The sequence below is a fragment of the Excalfactoria chinensis genome, chromosome 14 (genome assembly GCF_039878825.1).
Source record: "Excalfactoria chinensis isolate bCotChi1 chromosome 14, bCotChi1.hap2, whole genome shotgun sequence".
Taxonomy (NCBI): domain Eukaryota; kingdom Metazoa; phylum Chordata; class Aves; order Galliformes; family Phasianidae; genus Excalfactoria; species Excalfactoria chinensis.
This window is the reverse complement of record NC_092838.1, coordinates 9,673,608-9,692,763: the sequence shown is the minus strand read 5'-3', so window position 1 is coordinate 9,692,763 and position 19,156 is coordinate 9,673,608. Positions and strand designations below refer to the sequence as shown.

Sequence of the window (19,156 nt, the reverse complement as noted above, 5' to 3'; positions counted from 1 at the left end):
AAGCAGATTTGGAGATAAAATTGAGCAAATCAGACAGTAGAAAGTTTCAAAAATTCTTGGAAGGCAAATGGTTATAAAAGCAATAAAAAGAAATGAGTTTTAGAGCCCAGTTATGATATAAGAATAATGTGGGGGTCAGGTGAGTGCAGTCCTGGACAATAGATTGGCTATGCTATAGTTTTGAAAGAAAGGATAATGATTCACCCTGCTAAAGGATTTGTGTGAGGAACAAGCAGTGGGGAGTAGGGGTTTTTCTGGTTCCTGGAGGATTCCCACCACGTTTCTTCATGATCATCATTGTTAGATTTATAAGTATTTCCAGATACATGGCAGCGAAGGTGGCTTCAGCCTGGAAAAGAAGTGTCCCTACTCAGTGTATATAGATTTTTAATGAGGTGTTCTAGATGGTGAGAAAACGTTGTATTTTCCAGTGTTTCTTCCTATCCATTGTGCAGAGTTCACAGGATGAAAGTCTGCCTTTCTGTGAGATCATCCTCGGGTTTCCTAATCATTGCACAGCGGGCACTGTGCATTCATAGAAAAACGGAGGGGCTCCATCGCGACTCCACGCCCCCATCTGTAATCTGATGGGCAGTGCTTATCAGAAGTAACAGTATTACGAAATACTTGGTTATTTAAGTCAATATTCACTTTAACTTTTTATTTTTTACTTACTTTTTTTTTTTTTTTTCTGTTGATAAGAGGTTTTCGTCATCAAGATCATCAAATCCAACCGCAACCTAACCAGACCATGCTACCTTAACAACCCTCTGCTAAATCACGTCCCTGAGAACCACATCCAAATGGCTTTTAAACACATCCAGGGATGGTGACTTAGCCACCTCCCTGGGAAGCCTATTCCAGGTTGGAAGAGACCTCTAAGGTCATCTAGTCCAACCATCCATAGTATTATTCCATAGCCATCTAACCATAGCACCAGTGACCCAAGCATGCCTTATAGAGACATTCATTTGTCAGTCTCTGGGTTACTGCATAACAGCTTTAGGAGGAAAGCCAGACCCCACCACTACCACAGCCCCTGACTGCTGTGTCATTGCTTTCCAGGCTACCAGCTCTCCTGGGAGGTGTATGGCAGGAACGAATCCCGGCTCGCCCGCACGCTCACCAACACAACGCTGGAGTACAAGATCACAGGGCTGTCGTCTCTCACCACGTACACCATCGAGGTGGCAGCTGTGACTGCGAAAGGGAGCGGGTGGGTCACGTCCTCCACCATCTCTTCTGGGGTACCTCCAGGTTGGTGAAACTTCATGGAAGGGGTTAAAACGGGCTGATTTACGTGCATGCCAAGAGTCACAAGGGGGCTTTGATTCAGTTATAATCGACATGGGTTTGTTTATGCAGCATCAGAAGTCTTCACCACATAACTTAAAGCTAATTCTTAGAAGGCATTAAAACGTTAACATGAATTCGAATGTTTGCGATTTGAAATTACCAGAAAGTTGGTTTTTGTGGTAGAAGTTTAAAAAAGAAAAAAAAGAAAGAAGTTGTAGAGATTGCAGAATGAACAGACAAAGCAATAAAGTAAGGAAGCTCTTGATATTTACTAAGTAATGTAAGAAGCAAAGCCGAATTCAATAACAAATGGTGCTTTTGGGGAAAAATAGAGTTTAGATGCTGTTAGATGAGAGAGGTTGTTCTATTTTAAGTAGTATAACTCACTTCACCTGTGAGAGGACATTTGCATAATGAAACTGAAATCTTATTTGCAAGATTTGTCAGCTGTGGCCTGAGAAAGATTTGGAAAGTAGTCCCCTCTGCTGCATTGTCTGAGTTCCCACCTGGGCTCCTGTGCATTATTTGATTTAGCATTTTGCATTTGGATTTTTAAAACTCAGCTCTCTCCTTCATCCTGTACACAAAGCAAACTAGAAAGCTGTTTTAAGCCTCCAACCAGCAGTTCCTGTTAATTTATAGGCTATATGAGTAGAACTTTCCAAAGCAGAGCGGTTAATGCACTTCAGTGATGGTAATCCATTTTTCCCCTTTTCCGGTGTTTTTTGAACTTTTCTGTGTGTCTTGAAGTATTCTTGCCTTTCTTTCCCCTAATCACAGGTAATTGTGACAAGTTGCAGGCTGGATCAATGCCACGCTGCCTGTTGTTACCCAGATAACAGTATTATCCTGTTTGGTCAGAGTTGGTTTATCGATCACAGCTCCCACAAATGTGAAGTAAAAATCAAGAAATATTGTTTATTCATGCATACTCAAAAACACACGCCAAAAATCTGCCCATTTTTGCCTGCTGCATTTGCACATAGTATAACATTACAAATGATTACTGATTATTGTACTAATTTCCATTGCTTATGAATGCAGGTACTATTGGAAATTTATTCTCAACAATCTATATTTAATCCCTTTCCTGGGCTTGTTTTTGTTGATAATTCAGGCAGTATTAAAAATGTAAATGCCGCTCTAAGCTTGACTGATGTGAGGCAACGATCTGATTGGAGCTACAGATTTTTCCCCATAGAAGGTCACCCTTTTTATTTACAGCAGAAATTAACAAATAAAATCATTTTGCTTTATGCAGCCATCAGAAATGGCTTATAAAACCCATCTATTGTAGATCGATATGAGCAGCATAAAACCCTTCCACTACCCAAAAACCTGGGAGTCTTTTTTTGTTGCTAATATGTTAAAGCTGTATATAGAGGAGTAAAATAATTATCATTCTAGAGGAAAAAGCAGTGCAGCAGAGCTGGGTGCCTTGGGAAGCCGCCATGCTTTGTCTGTTACTCCGCCTCCCCAAAGTTTGTAGCTGCAGTTCTGTACAGGGGCTCTCTTCATTTTTGATCCATGAAATGCACTGAATGCTCAGAGCAGCAGAAATTGTAAGGTAGTATTTAATACTCTGCCAGAAAAAAATCCCAACAACAAAACCCATGTTATTTCCTCTATAGTAATTGTTACAAAGGTATTTTCTACACTGAGACGCTGACAGTCTGTGCTTCAGTGCCTTATATACCAGCAGCATTTCCACCTCTCTCGTGTGTTTCTCTTTCTGCAGAACTTCCAGGTGCTCCGTCCAACCTGGTGATCTCCAACATCAGCCCTCGTTCTGCCACACTTCAGTTCCGGCCGGGGTATGATGGCAAGACTTCCATCTGCAAGTGGATAGTGGAAGGCCAGGTATGGACCTGACAGAGCTCTCACTGAGTCAAAAAAGGATCATCATGGACAACTCATTCACCAGAGTTTGGTCCATTTATTTTAGAAATGGTTTCAGACCTGAGTTTGTGTCCTGATAGGTTCACATTGAGACCAGGTGCTAACTAGAAATTATCTCATAGAGAAGTATAGGGAGAATTGCAGTGAATGGTTAAGATGCCATTATTTATGACGGTGGGTGTATTTGTGCCATCTTGTAAGGGAACATCCTGAGATTTTCTGTCCAGGCTTCTAGATTTGGATAGGCTGAATTCTCACCTTCATCAGCCTTAAATGATATTCCTCTTTCTGCTGCCATTATGCCTTGGAGGACTTACACATTCCTCATTTGTTTTCCTGACAGATGAGCTTTGCTTCTTCCTTTCCACCCCCAGATCTTTATAAATAATATAATCTGTTTTTAAGACCAAATGTTGGACTTCTTAAATCACCGTCACCACTTAGACATGTTGATACAATCACTTCACTTGATAATGAGACTGCTGTGAACAAGTTGGTACATTCTGTACAATTTACATACACATTATTGCATCTTGCAGAGTTAGACATTGAAGTTTTACAATACGGTGGCTTGACACACTCTGAGAATCGCGTGTTGGAGCACCGCATTTGTATTGGTGGGAACAACAGCGATTGGAAGGTTCTTGGTGTCCAGGGCAGGGAGGGAGAGATGGGTGTCCACAAACACCTGTCAGGATCTAATGCACTGCTGGTAAAGTCAAGGGACTGATGGTTCTGGTAGATCCTGGATCTGCCAATCTTTGTTCCAACAGCCAAAATTGCAGCAGAATCTGTCATGCTGAGTCTGAGCATTTCTTTTCACCACACCACACTGTTCAGCTTTGGCACAGCAAGAAACATTATTCCAAATGGATTTAATACTTGGAAAAAAAATTTTTGCTTATGTGATTAACAGGAAATCTTTTCAGTTATGCAAAGAAATTGATGATTCCTTACTGATACAGTAAATCGTGTTTCCAGGATGACAGCTGCCTATAATCCTTTGTTCACAGCCCCTTTCTGCCAGCACTTTGAATAAACTTTTCTACTCTCTTGCAGTACAATGTCACAGCGCCTTTAGCCAGACTAAACAAGGAGGTCAGGTTGTCCTATTCCCTCTCTTCATCCCCATCACTCCCAGCAAGACTTTCTTGCTCCTTGCTTCTCTTTACTGTCATACCTGGAGCTGCTGCAGGGCTTGACCCAGCCAAGAACAAATGGGTTTCAGACAGATCAAGTCTCTGTACAGGCTGTGTGCAATGAAAAGAGCCCTGCTGTAGGGCAGGAGATGAGAATGTGATGGTGGGAGCAGGAGTCAAGGGCAGGAATGTCTCCATCCTAGCTCAGAGGTAAGCTACCCTGAACCTGCCCCCTGGGCTCTGTGGGTTTTATTCCTACCTGTCCAAGATGTAACAAGTTTTCACAAAACAGTTATGCCATAATGAAGAACCATCCGGCACATCAGTCCATGTTCCCCTCTGGGCAGATGGGTGGTAGGTTTGCATTGGACACCCCATTTATATTGTATCTACTCATTCATCTCTCTTGGGGTTACACCCTTTCTCTAGATTTCTGAGTCCTCGCAAACTTCAGCTGCTTTTCACTCACACATACAGAGAGCCTCCCCTCAGCGTGTTTATCTTCCATCTTCCTTTATGTGGCACAAAACTTTATTGATGAGGGCAGGTCTAGAAAATCTTCCAAGCGTTCCATTTTGTCCAAGTGCCATTTTTTGAAGTCTGATACTTCATGAACAGTTTGAATGAAAACACAGCTGGGAATTCCAGTTTATGTGACATTTTTTACATCTGGCCTTGGCTTCTGCTTTTTGTGCTGGGATGTAAATTGATGGGATCCACTGTGGAACTAATTCTCAATTATGTCAGCGAACATGAGAGGAGACTCAGGTCTTTAAGATGTTAGTGCTGGTAGATACTGAAATATCAAGCGTTGAAAATCCCATTTCTGTGTTTCTAGTAAAGCCACTTTCTGTACTTCTGAAAGGATTTCTTAAATCTTTTTTTCAGCAGTTTCTCTTCTGTCGTCACATCCAGACTGAGAGGACTGGAGCAAACTGGATTTCCAAACCAAAAGCTGCAAAAAAAAAAGTACCAATGCCATTTAAAAAGTATTTCTAAAATTGCTTTTCCACTACGTGCAGTATAATCTAAAAGGAAGAGAGTTGAATGTGATATAAAGGTTTTGCAGGCACTTGTTCAGAAGGTCCAAAAGTAATGGTCTCGTGGCACTGACACTCAGACTACATGTTCATCCCCAAAGAGTTTCAGTAAATCCTTCCTATTACCACCAATCATCCTACACCCTCAGATGCAGAATATATATTGCAGACATATTTTCTGGCAATTTGCAATGACGAATGACTGTGAATCCCTTAACGTGGTTTCATGTTTGCACCCTCTCTATGCTGCAGCAGATTCTGTTTATTTTACTCTCATTTTTCTTGAGGTTTTGTTGGGAGAAGAACATAAACGGCTGTATCATGGCTGTTCCTTGGTGTGAGTACAGTCCATTGAGCTTTCCGTGGGCTGATTAGAGAAGCTGAGTTGACCTCTGTTGTGTCTAATTTGTTTTCTGGTGATTAATATTGTTGTGCAGACAGCAGAAGATTCTCAGCACCTCTTCACAAGTGGCATTCAGGTGTTGCGCAGGTCAGAGAGCCATGAGTACATGGGCTCGCATAGAAGAGCTTAAAGCCTTTCTGCTGTTTTAAGAGAGATTTCCTTATAATATTATCACGAGCAACAGCAGAATTGGAAAAGGGAGTTTCAAAGCACAAAAACCCTGAAAGCACTGTGTTCTCTTGTAAAGCTGTGAGTTGGGATGGGCTAAACTTTCACCATGAATTTGTTGGGTCTTGTAGGTTAAGTGAGTGACCCAGATAGGATTCATCCATTGTACGAGGTGATTCTCTTGGTGTCATTTTCTCTTCAGAGCTGGTAAATAAAGTGTCTGAAGCCCTGACAATATTATGACTTGGCCAATCTTTAAATCAAAAATGGGTGAATCGATTTAAGGATTTTGTAGGAAAAAAATGGCACCCAGGCTGACATCCTGTGAGCCAAATTTCTCCCAAAGCGATTTCAAATGCCTGAGTTATAGACCTCTATAATGAAAACTCTGACATGTCTTGAACTATAGCGGAACACAGGGTACTTCTGTAATGCACAGAAATGTCGTGTTTCCCTGTCCTGCTGTTAGTGCTTAATAACTGTTCACAATTTTGGAAGCATTACTGTCTTAAAAGAGAAATTGCAGCAAATGATTTTCCATTCCAAAGTTTAATTTTGTTGTTGTTGCTGTTGAATTTTTTTTTAAGTGGAAATTCTGCAGCTGCACTTACATAAATTGATAAAAATTTGTAAAATTATCAGTTTTAGAAGTGGAGGAACTGGTCCATAGAGAAGTAAACGGTTCTGACATCATTTCCAGTATTGCTTTGTACCGTCTCGCACCTGTAATAATAAATGAATGTGATCTTTTATTGAGCATAATGCCTTGGTAACAGCCTAGAGATGGGGATGTACGCGTGGCTGATAGTTATGGGGAATCACATGAAGCGATACGGTGGACATAGGTATTTTAATTGTGGCAGTTCCTGCTGATCTCCTGGGGCTCGTGGCCCTATTGTGCTGAGAGCTGTTAAGATGCAAAGTGCATTTCTTAAAGAGTTTTTATGCCAATGGCAACAGCAAAACAGTTGGTGTTCTCATCTGCCTCCTAAAACAATGCACACATGAATACATGTGCATCTGTCACGAGCATAATCCTTTTCTGAAGTTGGAGGGTACTGCTATCCAAAAACCAACAATGAGAAATAAGCCTGTAAATTAACTTTATTTAATGCAGTCTGGCTCACAGGGGACTCTGCGGCCCCCCGTAGGACTCTCTTATCCTAACCACTGCCCATAGTTCTTTTTTGCCTTGTGGGAATCCCTTTGTACTCTGATTTTTGAAACAGAAATGATTCCTCTGATCTAACATCAGAGTTCTTCAGCAAAAAAATAATTTCATTTTTCTTCAAGAGCCTGAAACTTGGAACCAGCTAAATGCCTTGCAGAAGTTAAAAATATAGGAGCCCATCAGTGAAGATTCTCTTCCAAGACTCATTTCTGAGATAATTGCTAAATAAGTGAAACTTGTACTGAGTAACAGTCACCTAAAATTGCTTGGCTACATGATCAGAAGTCTTGCAGCAGTCCCCACGCTGCTTACCATGCTACCCTCGAGCTGAGTGCCCTCCTGCTTTGGAAAAGCTCCCCACAAAGGCAGCACACTCTTAAATGTGCTACTGACTGAAGCGGCAGATCAAACCCTTGAAGTTGCCCGGGTGCTGGCACCAGATCCTGGCACGTTGCGAGGTATTATTCTAACTAAAGCAAGTTCCTCATCTATTTGTTTTAAAAAGTGCTACTGAATTACAGAACTCTGCCTGTGCTTGATATCTACTATTACTTCTCCATCGCAGCCTTTCAGCAGAGAATGAGCCTGAATGAGGTGTACTAGGACTGTCTGTGCCCCAGGTCCCCCAGCTCCTCATCAGGGTAGCAGCCACCTGTTACCTGATGTCTCCTGAGCCTGAGGGCAGCCACTAGAAGTAACTTGGTTGGCACTTTCCATTTCCTTATAGGATGTACCCATCATTCCTAGCAGGGAATGCGTTTAGAATTAGAAAGCCGTGTCCTGGGATGGCTTCTGAGGGGCTTCCCTTACTCCTGGGCACATAAGAGCTTTCAGCAGCTCTCAATCAGTAAAAGATCCTTAACATTTCCCCCTTTGCAGCCAGCTGATGAATGCATATCTGCAGAACAGCAGAGGTTTTGGACACCTCTCAAGCTCAAGTCAGTGCTGATTGTTTACAGCCCTTTGGGCCTGTGGGTCTGAGCCATGTGGTCCTTAATGTGGATTAATGACCTGCCTGCTGCTGCATAACGATTGAAACCTGCAGTCTTTTTTTCTTTTCCTTTTTCCTATGCAAGTAATATTTTTACAAGGTTTTATTGTTCTTAGAATATAAAAAGAAGATTCTGATGCACTCCTGGAGATTATTTGCAGCCTCCAAAACACAGTGGATTGTTGCTGTACAATTACTGCAGCACTTGGAATTGATGCTGTTAAGAGCAAGGAATTTCTTGAAAATAAGCATTTTGCAAAGTGTTTCTGTGACTGAAATCGATCCTCTCCTTCTTTCTCATGTAGTTTTTTATAAAGGGGATTTATGTCATCTATATCTATAGGGTCTCTTTGTTCTCTGCATTCGTTTTAGGGCTGTTCGGTGTTCCCAGGCAGACCTGCATTGAGCTGCTTCATTAAGCTTCTCTATCCAGGAACTTTAGCAACATCTCTGGAGCATAGTTGGGTCTGGGAATTTTAAAAGGTCCATAATTTACACTGACATCTTTTAAATAAGATGTTTGGTGTGTATCTGTGTATTTGATTCCCATCAGTTCTCAAAGATCAGTCAACACCTTTGCAAGCACCTTCCTCCATGGGAGCAGTCCTCTGCTAGAAAGATCACTGAGGCTTCCTCTCACTATGCAATGCAGAACTTACTTCTTTGGCCTAATTTTCCTTGTGTCATTTCTTCATGCACAAACATAATTATGCAGCACATTGACTCCTGAGTGAGCAAAGAACTAAAACATCTATAAATAAATCAGGCTGCTTCTCCTGGAGGGAAAAAAAAAAGAAAGTGAATTAAACCTAATTTTCTGTTTGAAATACTTGGGATTTGCTAGATGGTTTGGGCCATGTTGCCTATCAGTTGCCTTGATAATGTCTATGGCTGTAACTAGTATGCAGAAGTCATGAGAGATCTATTTCAAAAAGATTAAAGAAGGTTTCTCTTTTTGCAGTAGGTTGTGAGCTTCTGAAATTTCTTGCCAGAGCATTGTGTGAAAATAGGTAGTGTCAGTAGGTTAAAAAAAGAGGATTAGTCACCTTCATGAGCATCAAGTCTATAAATAGATGCTGAAGGGAATGTTTGCATTTGTCCCTCCAATATCCCTCCATACAGAATTGTGGATGCCATAGTAGGTTGAGGGATCTGACTTCAGGTATGGCCAGGCTCACGGCTCACACCACATGGTATTTTCTGTTATTGGAGCTGGAATGCCAGCAGATCGGAGTGTTTGTCCAACCCTGATGGATATTTAATGAAGTGGGATCTTTCCAGAGCTGCAGTGAAAGAACAGAGTGATAACATTTGACTGAAGCACTGACCCTCTTTCTTTATGGCAAGGTTGAAGCACTGGAGTAAGAGCGCATGGTGCTAGGGAATTGTAGCAGGAAGTCTTGTCTAAGATCCCATCTCTCTGCTCTTGTAACACTCCAAAGTGAAACTCAGCCATCCACCAGCTCTCATCCATCTCCCTTTCCACACTGTTCAGCACACAGCCCTGCACACCAGCACTGCCGTCTCCCAGGGTCTCACATCTCGCTGGCCTTCCTCTCATGCCTCGTTGGCTTCTTTCTTTAAACCCTCGTTCAACTCCGTTGCATCTCCTGCAATCTATATGGACAGCGGTGCTCTCAGTTTCCATCACCCTAACAGTGCTATGGCCAAGGGACTGTGTTGGGCTGACTTTCAGCAGAGTGCTGGGATTAATTAATACAAAGCACTGCACATGGAGGAGCCTGGTCTAAGCGTAGCCAAGCAGCTGGGGTTAAAACACTTCTGTACTTTGACTTTGTTCATGTTTCTCCGTCTTCATTTCTGTGACATTTGTCTCCATTGAGACTTATTTAGTATGCATCAGTTCGTGTGAGTTATTATCAAGGCTATTCTTCATTTTGTTATATTACTCCTTGGTACTTTTGTATTGTTGCAGTGAGATTGAATTGGATAATAGGTCTCCCATGGTGTTCTTCTGGAATAGATCCTCTTGGAGAATCCCAGTAAAGTCCCAACAGAAGAGAGAAAATTGGCTAATATGGCCATGCTCTTACTAGAGCTTTTTCATATGAAAATAAATAATAACTGGGTGTTGTGTGTTCAGATGTATTTTTGTTCCTCCCTAGGCAAGGCACATGTTGTAAAAAATGAGTGTATGTAATTATCTACATATATATGCATATACACACATGTACTTGTGTTTGTATTGACCTTTTCCATGTATAGGTGGGTGTACTGGGTGATGAAGAGGAGTGGGTGAGTCTCCATGAGGTGGACAATGAACCTGATGCTCAGATGCTGGAGGTACCAAACCTTACTCCTTACACTCATTACAGGTAAGAACAGCAGGTAATTAGCTGCAGCATGATTAACAAAAAATAGCAAGTTGCAGCGTGGAGCAGCTTTATTGATCAGGAACAGCTGGTTGTATTTTGTTATCTGAACAAAAGGTTCACTGTTTCCACAGTTTATACTTAAAATTACTTGTCTGATACTGTTAATTGTAATTTACATGCAATGCAGTTCATAACATTAAAAGGGAAGCCAGGTGTACAGTGAGGAGTTATTATGGGTTACTGATATCCTGTGACTTCCCTCATCTGAAGAGAGTACCACTGTAACATCAAACAGTGACAAATCAATTGTAGTTAAACTGGTGCAAACTTGTAATTACACATTTACACCAGCTTAAACATTTTATTGATTTAGCTTGATTTGGTAACATCAATTAGATGAAGTCTTTGTTTATAAGAATTTCCCAGATTAAACTTAATAGATATATGCAAGGTTTAGGCTGATTGAAGTGAATCTATGTGATGGGTACACCCCAGTTAAATGAGATGGATTTTTAAAGTCAATGCAATGCAAACGATGTGTTGATTTAGCACAGGCAAGATCAGAGAATTTGAGATATTCAGTGCTAACAGAGAAGTGCTTTATAAAGTAGCTTGCTAGAGTCTCTACAAAAAAGCCAGTCCTCAAAGATGAAGAGAGTCATACATGCAGTGCAGGTTGTACCGCAGCTCAGTGTTCAGTGTCCTTGTGAAGTAAGCACCACTTGCACACCTAGCATCTGCATGGAGAAATGCCTTAGGGATAACAAATAGTAAGGAAGTGTACGATGATTTTGAGATTTGGTTTTTAAACATTGAACTTTGAGGTTTGTTTGACTGCTACATTTGTCTCTCGGGTGTATCGTGCTGATTTTCCTTGTGCACCTATTGAATACTGGAGCGACCCCCTCTGATTTTTTCCCTCATCATTCACATGTTAATGCACTCCCTTGAATTTTGGCTGGCAGTTTCCTCTCAGGCACACACCAACACACGGATGAGCTTTTCAGTTTTGTTTACATGGAACAGTTTTATTTCGTTTTTGGAAATCCAGAAGGTTGGTGCCAAATGTATTTATTGTTCTATAATCAGCTTTAATCATTACATGTCGAGGAAATAAATAATGAGAGCTAATTATCAGATCCCATCTTTATTGGCCAACTTCTTTTCTACATTTTGTGCCAACACTTTGAGAGCAGAATCGAAGACAATATTTGTCCAATGTATTTGTTCAATGTGTTTCCTGCAGTGCCTTCTCTGGTGTTGATCAGAGCAGATAAACAAACACAGCCGTGTTGACTGGCTCACCCTTATCCCAAACTCAGCCATTAGGTCCAAAAATGCAGTGTTTCATATGAGCAGGTCATGTGCAAGTTACCTCTAATGGCCACACTTGTGTCCATGAGGGGTGAGAGCATCTGAAATGAGCAGCACGTCTTAATTATTTGGTGCTTCCTGCAAAAAGATTTCTCTGAGTCTTCTGTGACCCAATGGGGATTTCTATTGTGGAAGAGATGGTTTCAAGCAGACAGGTTATTTTTTAAAGAGCCATATCCATATTAAATAACTTAATCTTTCTCGTGCAGGGAGGCTGAAAACGCAGCGCGAGGATAAATCAGCTTCTTTCAACCAGTAATTGAGGGGAAATGTTATCACTGGTATATTTTTTATATTGACAGGGAATGAGAATATCTGAAGTTTGATATTTTAATACCTTTCTGGATGTATTGTATAAACACTGCAAAAGAAAATCACTTACTGCCAGCGTAAGCTCATCAGACTCGGCATAATTAACATAAATTTCTCACACAAATACCTAAGTTTCTAATCGACCCCAAGCTAATCTCATTTTCATTTTTTCTAATACCTGAGAGGATCTGAGCACAGTTACCACAAACCATTCAGCCGTGAATACAAAGGGGACGTGCACACGACGACCTTTGCAGGCTGTTGAGTTACACCCACCTTGTAGCTCCCCATCCTTCCCGCTCCGGGGGGCTCTCAGGGTGGTCCCACACTCTGCCTCTCCCTTCCACCTCAGGTTCCGGATGCGGCAGGTGAACGTGGTGGGTGCCAGCCCACTGAGCCAGCCCTCACGTGTCATCCAGACCCTGCAAGCCCCTCCAGACGTGGCCCCCGGCAGCGTGAGCGTGCGCACGGCCAGCGAGAGCAGCCTGCGGATGCGCTGGGTGGTGAGATGGGGATGGATGGGTGCAGGGGTGGGGTGCTGGCAGCTGGGGTGCAGCTCGGTCCCTAGGAGCTGCCTGCAGCTTGGGAATGCTTTTCCCTTGTGTTCAGCCTGAGGCTGACGGCAAAATTATTTCCTTTTTTCAGAATAGTCGGAAATCTGAGACTTACCTTAAGTGCCTTATTAATCACTTAAATTGCCTACTGCCACTGCCTCTGCCACTTCATCAGGGGAATATATGCCTGTGTGTAAAACCTTGGCTTCTGAGACTCCAGTTCCACCGTCTGGGTCAACGTGTGGGACAGAAATATAATGCTGGAGCGGGTTTGCAGTTTCCCGGGGCTCAGTTGTTTGTGCTGAGTAAAACTGACCCCAGGAGGTACACAGGGGCCATTGACAGCCATTCCGCAGGTACTGAGTGGTTCAGAGATGGCAGCATTTGCACATTGCACTCCTGTAGGAAGATAGATATGGGAAAGGCTGCGGGGTTATGTGATAAAATCTAGAAACAAAGAATTAATTGCAGAGATGCAGTGGTTGGTGACACCATTGTGCCCCTTTGACTGTCTCACTTACCGCACACCAGGACTTGTTTGGCAATCAGCTTGCTCCAGAATGGTTTTCTTTCTCTCTGGTGGGTAAGATTTTTTGCTGGGGTTACTGTGGTGTGATGCTGATGAAGCACAGGTTTCCTTTCGCCCACACATTAGCTTTTCCATGCAAAAACTCATTAGAGCTGGGAGACAAAATCTGGCTATAGAAACAAGAAAGGATCGCTCCCATCAGTGGAGAATAATTCCAGTTTGCTATTGAGGAGCAGGACTGAGATCTGAACCCTGAAAGACCAACAGATCTGACCTGTAGACACTCAGTGTCCATGAAATGTCTCAGGGTTCCACCAAGTGAACAGCAGTGTCTACAGGAGAGCTTTGGCAGTTATGTGGTAAGCCCTACATAACTCATTCATGACTTCACCATGCCCACATTTTTAGACCTTTGGTACTATGGCCATATATCTTACATCAAAATCAACTCCAAGTTGTTTTCAAGACTTGAAAACTTTTAGGCTCATGTTCCCTTGCTGTACTATCTGGGAGCCTGGTTTTCATGAGTCCAACTGTGCAGGGTTCAGGAGGAGCCAACAGCACAGCTGAAAATGCCGCAGTGTACCTTTTTCATGCTTGATAACATCAGCATTTGAAAGCATTTAATCTCTCTTTCTCAAGACCTACAGGTGAATCTGTGTCCCTCTGGGAGCTGGGAATTCCTTCCTTCCAACAGAACAGGGGTCACATTTTTAGCCCTGCTTGCCTGCAGGGTATAGTCTTCTGCGCTGTGAAATGTTAATGGATATCAAACTTTGCCAGTGAGTCAGAACTGAATCTCAGCCATCTGCGGCATCATGTAGTTAGTTTTATGGGGAAAAACTTGAAACTTCACGAAGTAGGCTAATTATTTCATATTTTAATCTCTGAAATTGCTTGGGGAGTTGGAATGCTGGAATAAATCTCGGCTGATAAATGAGCAGGGAGAGAGTCAGTAAAAAAATATATATATAAAAAAAAGTACGATAAATGAATTTGTCACATGCTTCAGCAATTTATCATTCATTTCCATATTTAATCACAAAGTTCTGAATACATTGCATTGGTATCATCTCTGTTGGTGCACCCACAGCGAGTGGCATAGTTCTGTCTACGTATCGACATGGCACGAAATTGAAGTTAAAGTTGAAATCTCAAACAACACAGAAATTGGAGGCCATGAAATGTAAATCAGCCCCTCCATCTCTTTTGCCTTCATGTGGCCTTACACGAGTTCAGACCGCCCTGGTTTGCCATTTGCAAAGCTCTGGCAGTGTGTTCTGAGCTGTAATATGAGGCTTTTCTTTGGATTTCTCCCCCAGCCCCTGCCTGACACACAGTACAATGGCAACCCAGAGTCCGTGGGGTACCGCATCAAGTTCTGGCGCGTGGATCTGCAGCCTTCTGCCCTGCTGAAGGTCATCAGCGACCGGCTGGAAAGGGAGTACACCATCGAGGACCTGGAGGAGTGGACGGAGTACGAGCTGCAGATCCAGGCCTTCAACGCCATCGGGGCAGGACCATGGAGTGAAGTGGTGCGAGGTCGGACGCGGGAATCCGGTGAGTCAGAGCGCCGCGTCAGCTGGGGAGGACAAGGCAGAGAGTTTTCAGCATGCAGTGCCTTTTTTTGTTCAGTTCTTTTTCTTGGTGACCCATTAAATCAGAAGGAAAACGAATGATCTCTAGGTGCACTGAAGGCAAAAAGATACAGAGACCTCTGAGGGAGCTTACTTATTTATATATTTAGTTATTTTACTCTTCCCATGTTCTCATATGTGAACCTATAAACCTGCACGAAAGGTTTGTTTAAATCTCATAGCAAATAAAACAACCTCTTCCTGCTCCTGCCACCGTTTGGCAGCATTGCAGGCAGCACAAAAAGGAGCTCGTGTCCATCCTTCTCGGCCTCTTCTTCCTCCTTAACAGCTTCGTTGCCCCTTATTCTCCCCTCCCCACCCACTCCTGGCCTGAGGCAGGTTTTCTGGCAGCTGTGGTTATCTGAAATTTAATTTCAAGCACTGCGTATTTCTAAAAGGGCACAAATTATTTTAGAGGGCTAATGAGCCACATGGAAGTGAGATAATTATTTGAGCTTTTGATGGCACATTTTCAAAACTACCTTCTGAAACGGTGTACAGAAGGTTATATAGACATAACCTTCGTGTAGACGTAACCTTTGTGTAGACATAACCTTCACGTAGACATGGAGCACAGGTGCTGTGTTGTCTGATTCATCCATACTAGCACAGAGACTTCAAACAGTGTCAGCAAACTCACAACTTCGGGCAGCAGTAAATTATTGTTAGCACAGCTGCAACAGTAAAGGCAGATCTTGAAAAGCCACTCTCTGGCTGTTAGCTTCCACATCACCTATTCCCAAACCTGCCCTGCATGCACCTGATAAATTAAAATTTATGTTGCAGATGAATAAAAGAATGGATGACACATGCAGTTTTAAAGTTAACTACTAAAAGTTCTTTGTGACTTGTGCAAAACCCAACGCTGATATGATATTTTTTTCTTACTATATATTTTTTTCTGTTTTTCTTCATGAAAATGTTTTGGAATTCAGTTATATCCTTGCCCCACCTTGAGAGATACATACGTGCATGTGTGTGCACCCTGCACCAGGCAGCGTCATTTGGCATGAAGCGTGAGAGCTGTGGGGAGCGCACAGTTTGCTCTGCTGCCTCACGTAACTGTCCTTTGAACTGCTGAGAAGAAGGCTAGACAAAGTCATCCCACTCCATTAAAGTGGTGCTTTTGGGGAGGGAGTAATTGGAAAGCTATCGCCAGAGGTATTTTAAACAGGGCATGTTTGTATTGGAGTTAGAGATAGCGTGACCTAGACGAAGTAGTTTTGAAGTGTTTTGTGTCATAATAAAAAGATACCGCGTTCTCCATTTTCTCCTTTCCACTGCTCTTCAAACACTTCTTTTGAAAGTAAGTAAATACTAAGATTAAGTGATTTCATAAAACCTTAGGATTACAGTGCTCTTGCTCAGCATCTAAAGATCAGAGGTTACACGTGTGTGTTTGGCATTTCCTCTTGCAGTATTAGAAGAGGGTTGACTTGAAACTGATTATAGGAGGCTCACTGAAACCAGGATCAAAATAATACAAAGCTGTGATCTGGGCTGTAAGGGCTCATTTGTGTGTGGTTGTGTTGGGTTTGTTTTTTTTTCATGTACTTTCTTTGATATGAACATCTGATTTCTTGAATAGAGCGAGTCAAGGCTCAGACTTCTGGCTGCATCTTTTTAGGCTTCTGGTACACAAAGAGCGCTGGCATAGCAGCAAGCTGTGTGAGAGAGAATCTGCACTTAACCTGTGTGCACCTCCAAATGAGGTTATAATATGGATAAAAGTTACCTATACCCAGAGAAAGAGGTCAGAGCACTTTTTAGAACTGGCTTTTGAATTATGAGAGAAATTGCACGTATGTTTTCAAAGTACTTTAGGTCTCTTGAACATTATGGTGTTAACTGCAGAGTAACAAGCTCAGTTTCCACTCTATACACTGTAAATGACAGTGGGCATAATAGAGAAAGCGAGAAAGTGTGAAGGCTTGTAATGCTTAGGGCAACTTCGATGGGGCTGATTTGCCTTAAATATAAACCCTCTTGTTTTCAAACAGTTCACCCCAAACAAACCTCACTCAGTGCCTTGATTATCTTCGGGCCTGCAGTTACACGAGCGTGTGTGCTCACCTTGCAAAATGAGCTCCCACACAAGCATGGGCACACGTGCATGGCGAAGATCAGTCCTTTGATTTGTCAGAGCCTGACCTTCACGAAGCAGTTACCATGTGATAAAGCATGGCTGGGTAATTCAGATGTGTCCCAATGTCACCGCAGAGATTTGTCAGTTTGTACAAGCTGAGGGTGGGCCCCTGATATCTAATTTTATAGGCAAAATGCTTACATGCTGTACTGCAGATATGTTGCTTTTGCCATGAACCTCGCTCCAAACTTGTACTTCTTAATTGATGTCAGATGTACCATATGCCAGCTTATTTTTTTACTTTCAGAAAACAATTAAGGGTATTCAGCTAAAATGAGCTGCAAGAAATGGAGAGAACCATGTCATCACACTACCTAGCTTTCTTAGAATACCAGAATACAAACTAGCTTGTTGAAGGCTGCTTTGGGCCCAGTTAAAGACATGCAACAGCATCATTTGCTGTATATTAAATACGGTTTTATTAGATGTAGCAAGAAGATGCATGATCTTAGATGCCAACCCAGATAACTGAAAAACTTGAGTTGTTATTGAAGTCCCAGTGCAAAGTACCAGTAACTCTATAATTTCCTATGTTTGATCTTCTAAAGCACATCGTGCGGCTGGCACTTTGCTGGATTAGCTAATCATTTCGTTTCGGTCTTTCCAGTTCATTTCTTTCAAGCTCTGAGATTTTTTTGGACTCTTTTGCTTGGTTTCTGCTCCGTTCTTGCAGGTTACTAATGAGAGCTCTGCTTTGGAGCTTCCAGCAAAGTCTTCAGTTAAGCGATGGTTAAGGAAACAGCATCAGAGTTTGCAGGGGAAAGAGGGATTATACGCCTCACTCAAGTCACTGATCAGTCACAGCAAACCATAATTACTATGAAGCAGGATATCCTGAGTGAGGAGAGGGGTCAGATAAATGGATGTTACATTTCAATTCATTCTTTAAAGGGCCGATCAAACTGTGTTGCCTGATAAGAGACAGGCAACAATAAAATCTGTAATATCAGTTGCACACCCTGAATTCATACATCCGTATTAAAACTTAATTCTCAACACCAGTATGACAATAGCAGTGGAAAATTAAAGTGGAGCGAAACACACGATGAATGCAAGGATGTCTGCCATTCAGGTGCTGGGCTGAGATTCCTCCCCAGAGAGAGGGGACATTGAGCTGTTCTGGCCGTTGTCGCTGGGGAGTAAGAGGAGTGTGAGCTAATAAACCTTCCCATCAGCCATCCTGTCCTTTGTGAGCTTCAGCATCCCCCTGCCAGCAGCAGGATGGCACACACACCTCAAAGCAGCCTTGCACACGGGGCCAGCCGGCCGCAGCCCAACCTTTTGTGAATTTGGGATATCTGGTGGCTGCTGATCAAAGGGGAAAAGAAATATTTGTAAAATAAAGGAACTTTTGCTCCTGAAAGGGTTCAAACCAGATAAAATAAAAAATAAATGTGGCTGGAAAGGGCTTCTTTCCTCTTTGTGTTCTGGTTTCCCGCGACCCACCTCCACCCTTTCTCTCTCCAGAAGTGATTCATGTGGGAGTAACTCTTTGTGAAGATCTACAGATAAAGTTGTGGCAGCTATCCAAAGACATTCATGGCTCCTGGCAATCTATTTTCCTTTAACATAATTATATCCTTGTGGGGGATAAATCTGGGAGATTTAAAAAAAAGAAAAGAAAAAAAAGAGCATTTCAGCATTAGAGGGGAAGAAAAATCAGATTTCAGTCTGCTGCAATGGCGTGTGATGGTGCCCTGCTTCTCGTGTCCCAAATAATTGGTAACAGGGAAATTGTTTCAGAAATGACTATCACTGTGGTTAACCTTGAGTGCACAGGGGTGGGGGCTGGTGTGTTTTATTTTTCCATTTATATTAATTCTGGTGTCATACTCATTATCTTGTTCGTGTTGCTAGGAGATTTGGGAGCTAGCCTTCAAACCAGCTGATCTGTTCTTTCATTCGGACAGCCAGGGAAGCATTACTTTTTGGCAGAGATTTGTGCTCCGCTTTGCGATGTATTCAGGTCCTAATCAAACCTTGCTGTCCACGGGTACTCATGTAACATAACTTGGTGAATGTTCTCTCGAGGTCTGACAGGTGTATCGTGCTTTAGGAAAGATGATACCCTTCAGATGTTGGAAATGCCATGAGGAAAGAAAAAAAATGGAAAAGGGCAGCATAAAATGTGAACTCTTAAAAATAGTCTCTGGTTCTGCTT

At 42.4% G+C, this 19,156-nt stretch overlaps 1 protein-coding gene across 4 annotated transcripts in view; it reads left to right on the top strand.

Moving 5' to 3' along the window:
- The window catches only part of SDK1 (sidekick cell adhesion molecule 1), a 360,337-nt gene that overhangs the window by 267,938 nt on the left and 73,243 nt on the right, over window positions 1-19,156 (top strand). For all 4 annotated transcript variants that reach the window (XM_072349300.1, XM_072349298.1, XM_072349299.1 and 1 more), the window contains 5 exons: window positions 1,066-1,257; window positions 3,035-3,156; window positions 10,334-10,443; window positions 12,482-12,632; window positions 14,535-14,772. In XM_072349300.1, coding sequence (XP_072205401.1) covers window positions 1,066-1,257; window positions 3,035-3,156; window positions 10,334-10,443; window positions 12,482-12,632; window positions 14,535-14,772 — 813 coding nt within the window. The remainder of the gene's footprint in view (window positions 1-1,065; window positions 1,258-3,034; window positions 3,157-10,333; window positions 10,444-12,481; window positions 12,633-14,534; window positions 14,773-19,156) is intronic.